The 11,858-nt window shown below is 47.7% G+C and overlaps 1 protein-coding gene across 2 annotated transcripts; it reads right to left on the bottom strand.

Annotated features, from left to right (window-relative positions):
• Positions 1–522: 522 nt before the first annotated feature.
• Positions 523–11,640, bottom strand: EARS2 (glutamyl-tRNA synthetase 2, mitochondrial). 2 transcript variants are annotated; one of them, XM_005288904.5, is made up of 9 exons: positions 11,141–11,640; positions 8,852–9,007; positions 7,174–7,363; positions 6,216–6,688; positions 4,772–4,880; positions 3,922–4,075; positions 2,731–2,861; positions 2,387–2,522; positions 523–1,606 (listed from the first exon to the last, which is right to left on the bottom strand). In XM_005288904.5, the coding sequence occupies exons 1-9, from the start codon at positions 11,283–11,285 to the stop codon at positions 1,523–1,525; spliced, it is 1,578 nt and encodes a 525-aa protein (XP_005288961.2). In that variant the 5' UTR covers positions 11,286–11,640; the 3' UTR covers positions 523–1,522. The 2 variants fall into 2 exon arrangements, with proteins under 2 accessions (XP_005288961.2, XP_042708951.2); XM_042853017.2 differs by lacking the exon at positions 8,852–9,007 and having other exon boundaries at positions 11,141–11,411.
• Positions 11,641–11,858: the final 218 nt, after the last annotated feature.

Raw genomic sequence — 11,858 nt, 5'->3', positions numbered from 1 at the left:
TTCCAGACTTTGCACGTTACTATATTCAATTTGTCGCACTTACGCTTGTGTTGACTTCAGAACAAAATGGGGCCCATCATTATTTATCCACAAGTAAACTCGCATATGTTTAAAATGCAACACTTGGACATTGAGGGGGAGCACACAGTAGCTTGATGTTCCCTAGAAAGCACCTATCCATGATAATCCAATATTTCCAGAGAGAAAGCTACTACCCACCCTTCTGAAAACTGATTAATAAGAATCCCCAGAGCCTTCTGGTCTCATCACCCAGCATCATATTCACATTTAAACATTTTGCAGGTCAAATTTCAAATCAGGACTTCAAGCAGTATTTTTGTATAGTCTCTTACACAACACAATACACATGCTCACTCGGATCACTCAATTCCCAACCTATCCCATGGTTTATAGAGAACTTACTACACGTGAAACCAAGCAGTGCCAATGTACAGTTCTTGAATGACCTGGACACTTCCCCACCTCAAATGCACTCAAACTGCTGAGAGAAGGCCACAGTAAAACATTTACAGATTTTTAATATAGGAAAGAGTTACACACTCACTTCACATTTAGACAGTTGTACAAATGTGCCCGTTTTCTCTGCTGCGTTAATGGGGCGGGGTTTGTGGGGAGGCAGGTAAGATTACTTGCAAGGAAAGGATCCTGCATCCCAATTTCATGTCAGAATGAAAGTGCATTTGTCCAAAAAAAGGGGCTTTAAAAATCAAATTGCTAACTGGAAATGACAATGTGCACTGTGATATTCTAGCACCGAAACGGCTGTTAGTTATCTTTTCCTCAGTCCAGTTCAAAAACAAAAACATCAGGGACTTCTTTAAAAAGTAGAATTAAGTATTCATGAAAAATGCAGGTTACAGTGCTAGAAAGAAAGGTCCTCGAGTCACCCACAGACCAGAGACAGTGGAAAGTGTACACTTCTTTCACACAACAGTCCCCACCAACATGCATCAAGCCAGACCTGGAAGGGCATTTTGTATGGCTAAGGAGATCAAATCTACATTGCCCATTTACATGTGACCTCTCTGCTCATATTGCCAATTGGGGGCTAATTAGAATCAGCTGTGATGGTTTCTGGGTCATGTGGACACAGCTCCAAAATGAGATCACCACGCTGGTGGCTTATGGGAAATCAAACAGCCATCAGAAGTAACCACTTTCAGTCACTGCCAAGCTAGACTTGAACATACAGTTAAGATGAAGGACTCCATATCCCATTCTGAATGCCAGCCTGGTCCCATGAGATGAAGACACTGAAGCAGGTTTGAATCTGAATTCAGTTGCACCCCTTATATGAACTAGGCTATGCCTCATGAAGACACACAGAGATCTGCAAGTGTGCTGATGGCACTCTCACAAATTCAGCACGGTATAAGGCCCAGTTCCTCTGAAAATACTGTGACCACAGAATTTAGGCCAGGGTACTGAAGAACACATGGGGCTCGGCGTATCTGAAGGGGAGTGCTGTCTGCTGGAGCCATTCCCTCTAGGAAGCTTCTTGCTAGTTGGAGAGTGCCTTCTTTATCCGTTCACACACTTCTCTAGGTCCCAAGGAAACCATCATCTCAGCAACGCTTGGTCCGTGCTGAAAACACACACAAAAGACATTGCACAAGTGAAAGCCAGCACTCTGTTGTTCTACTCACATTCCCACACTGCGCTCATCACAACGCTATCAGAAGTTGGAGTTTTTTATGTTTCTCCTTTGGTAACATCCAGTGGGTACAAGTCTGTATCACTCTATACTGGAGATGACTGAATGATGAGTTGTCAGTCACCTGCGATTAAAATATCCTGAAATTTAATATAAGACTCTGGTTCTGTCGTCTGGGAAGAAAAGTCCCCAACATCAGGCCAACTTCTCTGCTGGGGTAGCGCCATCAAACTCAGAGGATTTATGCCACGAGAGAACTCGCCCTGGTTTTTAACAATCATTTTGGACCAATGGAGGAATTTATTGTTGGTTATGTTATGAACCATGACACACAAGGACCCAAAAGCTGACAACGCCCCTTACAAACAAGCCAGCTGCCTTTCCAACCACAGGTTTGCAACTCTAGGGGGATGGCTTGGTACCTCTTGCCTTTCTTAGCATCCCTCTCTGCCAAGGAGCTTTTTTCACATTAGCACAGTGTGGTTGGAAAGGCAGCTGGCTTGTTTGTAAGAGGCATTGTTAGCTTTTGGGTTCTTGTGTGTGTCATGGTTCATAATGTAACCAACAATAAATTCCTCCACTGGTCCAAAATGATTGTTAAAAACCAGGGCGAGTTCTCTCGTGGCATAGGCTTTTCGGTGTTAAATCTTGTGACCAGAGAGCAGGCTGTTATCACTGGATGGGAAGGTCTCAACTTCAAATGGCTTTTACCTGCTGTCCACTGAGGGCCAACCGGAGGAGTTTCATCATGCTGCTGTACGTGGTCCCTCTTATCTGCTCCTGTAGGCCTCTCAGGTCTTCATTTAACCCTTCTGTAGTCAGAGCAGCAGTCTGCCCTTCCATCAGCCTTTGGGAGAGAAGATGCCCTCTCAGTCTAGTGACACATGGAAGTGAGGAATTCCTGTTGACAGTAGGAGCTGCCCCAAATGACCCTTTTGCATACAAGCAAACTATTGCTTTTAGGAGACTAAGCACTAACTCAGCAGCACCAGAAAAACAGTTAGCTCCAATAGGCAAGGGATTATAAAATGATGCCAGAGATCTGAAAAACTTACCCTATGACCAGCTTTCCTATCTCATCTACTTCTGCTGAAATGGTTTGCAGCTGCTCTCGGGACACTGAGGGCCTGACCCATAAGAAAGAATATTCAGGCGCCACCAAGTTCTTCAGATGGCTTATGTGACCCTGCGGGATGGAAAGAAGGGCTGTCAAGGCAGCTGAGGGAGAGAAAAGATTAAATCTATTTCCAGCTAGATGTCATTCACCACTGCTCTGCACTCTCACCAGTTCAGAGGGCAGAATGCTGACACTTGGCTTGTGTCGCATTTTACACTCACTTTCCACTGGCGTAAATGACAATGTAAGTGCTGGGCAACAATGAGTCAGGGTCAGAGGCCAGCGGTAGAGCAAGCAGGCTGAGTCAGAGCAGGACTCTACAAATGGCTCCCGCCACATTCACTCGCTGATTCACTGAGGGCAGAAGCAGGAAGTCACATGAGTAATTTTGTATTTGCTGCCAGAGTGAAACCACATTTTCAAGAGCCACGGTATTTCTTGCCTTTCTAGAGCAAGATGTGCAGTGACCCCTAAACCTGCAGTGATCTCATGGGGCTGGAGTGTAGGAAACCAGGTGGTCTTGCTCATGTAGCATTAGGCAGGGCCATCATCTCCTCTTCTCCCCCTCAGCCCTTGCTTTGCCACCTCCTTTTAGATCAGGGCTCTGAATTAAGGAACCCCTTTGATTTAACCACAAAGTACCACACTGACATCGTTGGACACATGCTCTCGCCATTTAGCCCCAGAACAGGCAGAAGATAGGCAAGCTTCTCCAACTGCCAAGCCCTGGAGATAACCAACCTCCTGGGGCAAGAGAAGGCCCATTCAGTCCTTGGTCTCTCTGTTGAGACCACCATCTGTGATGGTGGGTTTGGTGATACAAATGGCTGCTCACTACCCAGCAAGGTCATTCTGCATAGACACACAGGTCTGCAAAGATAGTGGAGATGCTTGGAGTGTCGTACCTGCAACCTGGACTGACTCCACAGCTCCACATTTTGGCATTAGGCAGGGATGCAGGTACCTGGAACTGCCAGGATAGGACCTCTCACTGTTTGCGAGGGCTTGGAGCTTCAGAGCTCAAGTTCTAGACCTGCCCAGAACCCAGCTGGGTTACCTGTAGAGCTTCTGCCCTCCCCACCCTCTATTCCTCTCCCAAAGGGCACTACAGCTTTAACGCTTGTCATACTTTTCTCAGTAGGAGGACTCGCTCCACATAATCCTTCTCTAGAACCTCTCTGTCCACAAGCCGATTGCCATAGACCTGCTCCACCTGCATCTGCAGCTCCATCACCAGCTTTCGTCGTAGCCTCTCATCTCCAATCTGCTGGATCAGGTGAATCCTGCACAGAAAACAGAACCATCCCAATGACTATAGACCTCTTTGGCTTAGACTTAGACTAATGAACATCATTATACAAGGTTTACAAAATAAACCCATAGAATCATTTAGAAAAATCCACATTACAGTGAGTGCAAATATTCAATAGTCCTCAATACACGGCTCTGGGAGAAGGTGGGGCACTTCACAGAGGTACATCATTAATAATGATGATTTTTTAAAAGTAATTTCTCACCCAGACTTAAGTCCTTGTATTCTCCTTGCAACATGGCCCATCTAGCTAAGCTTTCTACCATGACCACCACCATAGTATCCAAGCTCCTGGCACATGAATGCTAGTGTGATTAGGTGGTTGGGTCAATTCCCCCCATTTGGGATCCATTTGCAAAATGGTGGATTTCAGGGCCTTGCTCCATCAGCTGAAAGAGGAAGGGAGCAATTGCGCTGAACCTTCCATTGGGTGCAATGGGCAGGACGCATATATGGAGCTGTTGGAAAACTATTTGCTTTTCAGTAGATGGAGGGGCGTTCAAGGGAGAGAGGAACCCCAACAGTGGAGAATACAGAGAAGAGGTCATGAATGGAATAGCAAACCAGGGGACCAGGTGGACTGAGTCATCAGGTGAAGCTAAGTACACGGAGGGCAATTTTTAGAGTTGGTTGGAGATGAATAAGGTGCTACACCCAATTGTCATACCTGTTGAATTCTGGGAGTTTGTCAAGATCCAGCAGGGCTGAGTGGGTGGTAATTCTGCCCACATCAAACTCCAAGATCAGCTCCTCCAGCGTCCTGCCCATCTGATTCCCTGCAAAATAACCCAACACTGGCATCATGCATTCACTCCCATGGAGAGCTAGTATCACTGCTGTTCATCGCAGACAAGGAAACAGTGACACTGGAGGGTCCCTCCACACCTGCTCAGTGCCAACACAGAGCAGGGGACCTTCTTAAGAGAAAGGCAGAGCCCCCATGGCAAGACTTTGCACAATACCAGTCTCGTCCTGAGAGCAGACTCCGCCAACTTTTCTACCAAGTCTCAGCTATAGGCAGTGCCCAGGGAATTCCTGCTGTTTTAAACGGGTGACATTGAGTGAAGTATTCGAGTAGAAGTGCCATTACCTAACTAATAATTTCCCCTGCATCTCTAACACCTGCCCGTGCAGCAGTCGGCCCAGCAGCGCCAGTGCAGGGTACCCAGGCCATGTCACAGCAGCACTGAATTGTTACAAACGTTGGGGGGAAAACACTGATTCAGAGCATTACTGCGAAGCTTCCTAGAACAATACTGCATCTCCTATGCACCAGACAGCCTGGAGAGGCCCTATGGCTGATTGGAACCAGGGACTTGTCCCTCTGGCTTTTTGCCATTCTGATTCAGTTCTCAAAAAGAAATCATCTTCACGTTGATCAACCCATCAGCAAAAGCGCTCAGAGGGAGAAAGTTTCATCCCCTGGGAAGGGGTTAATTCGCAGCGGGGTTCCTGAGCCACACACAGGAAGTGCTGTCTTGCTGAAACATGAGACTGTTTGAGACTCCTGCAAAAGGAGAGTCCGAAGGGGAGTGACTGGCCCAGCTTCCCATGGACTTTCAGGTTAAACAGGCAGGGGAAAATCTTTAATGTAGTGTTTTAAATACTAATCGGACAGCAGAAGTGTCCTTAACAGTCCCCAGGGGAGCTCTGCTCCCCTGACACCCCACCTCCAGCTCTTTTCATTTTATAGTGAAGCTGGTGCTGAACAGACAATCATGGGGACTGAAATCCTCTAGCGTGGGTGGAGGGGCCACCTCCCAGATGGGGGGAGCGGAGGGAGAGGGTTAATCTCCATAATCCATTCCCTCTCTGCTGAGATTGTCACTGGGTGGCCGTTAAGATCTGGACCTCTGCCCACTAGGAACTGGACTCAATTTTAAACAGCTCCCCAGAGGTATCCTGACCCTCTTCACTCTTGTGGGAACTTCAGAGGAACTGGCAGCATTTTGGTTGTAGAGACCCTTTCTGAGACCTTCCTTTTTGACCCCCTCCAAAGAGAGCTCAGACAGTGCTAAAACATTAATACACCAGATCTTTCCACAAGCAGCAAACGTGTCAAGTAGCCAGACCTAGGGCAGCTCCCAGTGTGTCAGGCCTGTCCCCAGTACCTGCAAATCCAGAGCCACAGTTGGTGATGATGTCCAGTAGAGCTTCTGGCAAGCAGCCATCTTGAACAAAATGTTCTAGAAAAATGTCTCCCTGCCTTTTGGACAGTTTACTGCCATCTTTGTTCAAGAGCAACGGAAGGTGGCCAAACCGAGGAGGGTCCCAGCCAAAGGCTCTGTAGATAAGAAGGTGCTTGGATGTTGAAGTAAGCCACTCAGTTCCACGCAGAACGTGGCTAATTCCCATGTGATGGTCATCCACCACATTTGCCAGGTGATAGGTGGGGAAGCCATCCCCTTTTAAGATCACCGGGTCTCCTTCCACGGTAGCTACTTCATGCTTGTTCCATCCATAGACCAGATCAAGAAAGGGCTCCACACCTTCCTTCAGCTGGAAGCGGACCACATAGTCAGAGCCCTGCGCCAACTTCTCAGCCACTCGCTCTGAGCTCAAGTGTCGGCACCTGTTGTCGTACCTTTTGGGACAGGAGAGCAACGGTCTTGGGTCAGTACCATTGGCAAAAGGTCAGCTTTTTCTCTTCTAGTCTGGATCCTGAGTTCCAATCTCAGCTCCGGCAACAATTCACTCGGGTCAAGTCACCTCACCTCTATGCCTCAGCCCCTCGTTCTGTGAGGTGATTATAATGTTCATCTACTTACATGCCTCACTGGGAGGGTGAGGGATTGAGAAGCTTGGTCAGTTAATGTGTGTAATGCTCTTTAGAAACAGTGTGTGCTATATAAATGTTAAACATGGTCATTTAGGCTAGAGACTGGGACTTTCTCTTCAACAACAAGATACATTTGGAGCTAAAGTCAAACTGACAAGTAAGAGCTCTAATTATTCTGAGCTGTTAATGCCTTCAGTGCCCCTGTAGTTGGGCAGCTGGTGTCTCAGATTCCAATGCCAGAGACGTCTTCACTGGTTTTGCATGCACGCACTCCACAGGAAGCCCCCTACCGTGGTGTCTGCCGATTCCGTAGCGCATCCTTCTTCAGCAGTTCCAGGCGCTGAGGGGTGCAAAAGCAGCGGTAGGCAGCGCCATTCTCCAGAAGAACCTCGCTGGCTTTCTTATACAGCTCAAGTCTGTGAGACTGCTGGTAGGGCCCGACCGGGCCTCCCCTGTGAGGGCTTTCATCAGGTGGGATACCTGGAATGCCAGAGTTATGGGATTTAACAAGCTCTCAATCCAAGGTAAAGTTTGATGACAGAGCATTCAACAGGGATTAGAAGGCAAGAGTTTTACTTTGGAGTGTGTCCACAGAGCACACTGCTCACACGCAGCATGGGACTCTACCTGGTGAACTATAGCGGAATCTTCCATGGCCATCAATAGTGTTAGCATTTATAGCAGCGGTGGCCAAACTGTGGCTCGCAAGCCACATGCGGCTCTTTTACAGTTAAAGTGCGGATCATGGAGTCCCACCCCATTCTCCACCTACTAGACTTGGGTGAGGAGAGAGCTCGGGACCTCTGTCTTGCAGGAAGATGGTGGAGTAGGGGCTTCTGCCCAGTGGGGAGGGGGGCGGCCTTGGGGAATTCAGTCCTGCAAGGCACACCTGCTGGGGCTCAGGGCTTCAGCAGGAGCGGGGCTGAAGCCCTGAGCCCTGGTAGGTGCCGCCCGCAGGGAAGAAGCCCCAAGCCCGGGCAGACCTACTCTTGAACTTCTGAAGATTGTCAGATTCGGCTCGGACGGTCAGTAAGTTTGGCCACCCCTGGTTTATAGTCTCTTTCAGGTTTCCCGCCACTGGCAAGCGAGACCATCACAAACTGGCAAATACTTGAGCAGGTCTAATACGTTTCAAGTAGCCGAGTGTGGCGGTATGTAAGTATGGGCACATGCACACAGCTTCCTCTGGTAAGTTACACTATCTTCACAGAAATACAGCTGAGATTTTAGAACCCATTATTTTCTCTACTGTAAAGTTATTTGATTACCAGAGTACTTGGAATTCTATCTTTAAATATAAACATGGTAAACAGAATTTACAGTAACACCATCTTCTATATGCATCCGAAGAAGTGGGCTGTAGTCCACGAAAGCTTATGCTCTAATAAATTTGTTAGTCTCTAAGGTGCCACAAGTACTCCTGTTTTTTTTGCTGATACAGACTAACACGGCTGCTACTCTGAAACCATCTTCTCAAACGCTCACCACCAATGTAGTATCTTTAAAACTCATCCAAGCACAAAAAAAGGCAAAGGATGCAGCCCGGGGACTGGTGTGTACACAGATGAACAGCCACCTCTGAATCTTATAAGACATGTCACAGAACCCTTTTTTGCAAATTACACACACACAATTTTTTAACTCATGCTGAGTTCTCTTAGTTCCAACTCCTGGCCTTTTCGCCAACCTCCCACACACCTCTTTGGGAGGGATGCATCTCTTTCCAGCTAAACATGCATGGGTCCTTCTGCACAGGATAACCAAAGGACATTCACCTAATCATTAGCTAAAGTCTGACCCTTCTGGCTCCTAGCCCTTTACGATAACCACTAGATCAATATATTGAATAGCAAGGGACAGTGCTGACAGGACTTTGAATTTTAGTGAGGTTCTTTTTAATAGTAAAACTCTTCATGGTGTAGATTGTTTCAGTAGTTAAGAAGGGAAGTGTGTAGACTTGGAAGTTACCTGCCCAATCCAGCATATCCTCTATTCCTTCTGCAGCCCCAGTCACCACGCGACTTTGATCCGTATCTTCCAGTCTCAAGATAAAAGCCCCTTGGTGTTTTCTGGCAAAAATGTAATTGTACAAAGCAGTACGAAGGCCGCCCAAGTGCAGAAAGCCTGGGTTATCAGAGCGAAAGCAGAGCAAGTCAGGCCAAATTAAATACAATCGACAAAGAGGTTTTTCAACAGGAGCTGTAAACTATTGTTTATGATGGCATTTAACACATTATTGCACCTGAACAGCACAGTGAAACAACAAATGGCTATGCAGGCCATTAAAGCTCTGTCTACACTAGGAAACTGAAGCACTGTTGACTGGTTTTCAGAAATGGCTTCCCTGAGCTGGTGCTAAATATGGTTTAAATGACAGTGTCCACTGAAGAAAGCCATTCTCAAAACGCTTTCAGAAGGCATAACTAGCTTCTGTCTTCCACTCTGAAACACTGAAGAGTTTTGTGTGGTCTGCACTAGCACTTACACAAGTTCCAGTACTGGTTCAGGGGATCTCATATTGATGTTCAATTTCCTATTACAGACAAGTCTTCAAAGAGTAAATATGCAACCTGAGGGTCAAAAGCAATGGCATACTAAAGGCAGGATGGGCTGTGTGATCACAAGAGTCTGCACATATTGCCAACTCTGCCCAAACATTTGCCAGTTTGTAATGATCCCATCCTCTAGGAGCTGAGGCCATTAATCGGTGCTTCTAGTTACAGAGGAAGGAAACTGCCCTCTATCTTATTTATTTGGGAGACTTGTACTGCTGGAGCAGAACACTGCAAGATCTGCTCCTGACTCGGCATACAACATACCCATATGCAGTTTAACTGATCCCTAATGCAACTAATTGCCAAGTGTGATAAGACAGATCTATTAAGGGACGATGTCAGTTTGGTGTAAAACATACATTTTTTTAAAGGTATTTAAATGTTTTGGGAGCCTTCACAGACGAAAGGATGTAAATGTCAGGTATCGCAGAAGTGTTTTCGTGAAGGTTCAGGTTCAGTTTCAGTTCAGAGGGTTTCCCCTGCAACCCACATTAAACAAACCCTTGTAGCAAGCTACAAAAGAGAACCTGAAAACAAAAGGGACTAAAAATAGACCCGTATATTTTCACTGGGAGAGAGTGCTAGTACTGAGCATGCAGAACTAGCCATCTTAGGCTGTTACTACAAACCACTCGGCACTGACACACTGAAGTCCATGGGTCTCTGTACAGGCTGAGGGGCTCATACAGATAGAACAGTTTGTCAGATTGTGTCCTTAATTATTTTTAAGGCATCTATTCCTGTGACCCAGAAGTGGCAGCTGGTAGTTGGAGTTCCATTCTCAGATCTGCCACAGGCACAGGCCTTGTTTAGATACAAAACTTGTATCAGTTTCATTTTTTGAAATATATCTATTTACTTAAACCACTGGAAACCTCTGTGTGGATACTCTTAAATCAGTTTTCTATTGCTTATATCTATTATAACTTAAATTGAGAAGGAATCAGCTTAAAACTATATTGACACAACCCAGATTTAAGAGTGCATAGAGCCATTTCCATGGGTTTAACTAAATCGATTTAAGACATTTATTCTAGCTCAACTGATGCAACTTCAGTATGTATACAAAGCCTTTGCGTGTGACCCTGGGCCTTTAAACTCAGGAGAAGAGTGATATCATAGAGCTCTCTCACACAGGGGCACTGTGAAGCTTATCTAATTGTTCGTGAAGTACTTTGAAAACTTTTAAATTAGAGTTTCTCCAAAAGTGCAAATGCCAAAAGCAGGTGGGTTGGGAAAAGAGCAGAAAATATTATTGATGGGGGAAGGGTTATGAAACAGCAACTTTTAATTTTTTTAAATTATTTCTGGCTCTGTACTAGATTTTTATAGTTTAAGTTAATATTTAGATTCCAAAGGAATTTCACCATTCTATTTACATCCCCACTCCTGAATCACAACAAATGAGGCTCATTTTTAACTCACATCAAGTTTATCCTCTCGAATATTAGCTACATTTCGGTAGTTTTGATTTAGTTGTCAGGCCCTTTTGGAAAGTCTCAATGGGTGTTTCAAAGAGACATTTACAATTCTCAATCAAATTACCACCACCACCACCCCGAGTGTCCCTTCCAGTAGGGCAGAACCCCCTCCCGGCCAATAATGTGCCATCCCAGTAGGGACAACTTCAGATGTAGGCAAGGACAAGAAACTCTAACCCCAACTGCTACCGCCGCCCTGTGCTGGGACTGGGGTCCTTTACCTGTGGGGCTGGGCGCGAACCGCACCCTCACCCCCGCTCCGCAGGGCACATCCCCCGCCTGAGACGACACCCCGGCACCCCGCGGGGGCAGCCAGCGAGGAGCAACCCGCAGGAGGGGCCCAACCCCCCGCAGCGCAGGCGCCATAGGAGAGCCCGTTCCGGCACAGCCAGCATGGAGCTCCGCACCCACGTGGCTGCGGAGAATTGCATCCGGGTTTGCACAGCCAGCCAATCAGCTGCACCCCCACACTGTAGGGCGGGGCGTCCATTAAAGGCGCAAGGTCCCCTTTACCCAGGCACTGTTGTCGTGTCTAAACGGGGGGCCGCGCTCCAAGTCACTCCGCCTTGGCCCCTCATAGCCCCACACCCCAACTAACTCCGGTTCTCCCAGGGGCTGCGGGGGTCAGGCTGGAGAAGGGGCACGTGCAAAGGGGCTACGTGCCTTCGCAGCGCGCGAATTCCCGGCAAGGTGTCAACGTCACCTCTCCCCGGGCCCCGCCGCGAGCCATGCCCGGAGCGCGCGGGGCCAGGCTCGCAGGAGGGGCCAGACCCGGGGGGTAACGCCGGCCCCAGCCCTCCCGCTCCCCAGGGCGGCAGCTGGTGTTTGGCGCGGGGCCGTTTCGGGGCGCGGGGTGCAGCAGGGGCCACGTCCTGCCCGCGCGCTGGAGCCGAGGGGAGCGGGCCCAGCCCGCCACGGGACCGGGCTCGAGAGCAGCGA

Source organism: Chrysemys picta, chromosome 10, assembly GCF_011386835.1.
Source record: "Chrysemys picta bellii isolate R12L10 chromosome 10, ASM1138683v2, whole genome shotgun sequence".
Taxonomy (NCBI): Eukaryota; Metazoa; Chordata; order Testudines; family Emydidae; genus Chrysemys; species Chrysemys picta.
The sequence above is the reverse complement of the archived record's forward strand: the minus strand, read 5'-3'. Positions and strand labels throughout refer to the sequence as shown.

What these genes read in the sequence shown, in the direction of transcription:
- EARS2 (XM_005288904.5), bottom strand. Translation starts at nt 11,285, where the DNA reads ATGGCGCCTGCGCTGCGGGGGGTTGGGCCCCTCCTGCGGGTTGCTCCT. An exon ending in GTTCGCGCCCAGCCCCACAG is followed by an intron (nt 9,008 to 11,140) that starts GTAAAGGACCCC and finishes CTGATAACCCAG; the next exon opens with GCTTTCTGCACTTGGGCGGC. An exon ending in ATAGGAAAGCTGGTCATAGG is followed by an intron (nt 2,523 to 2,730) that starts GTAAGTTTTTCA and finishes TCTCTCCCAAAG; the next exon opens with GCTGATGGAAGGGCAGACTG.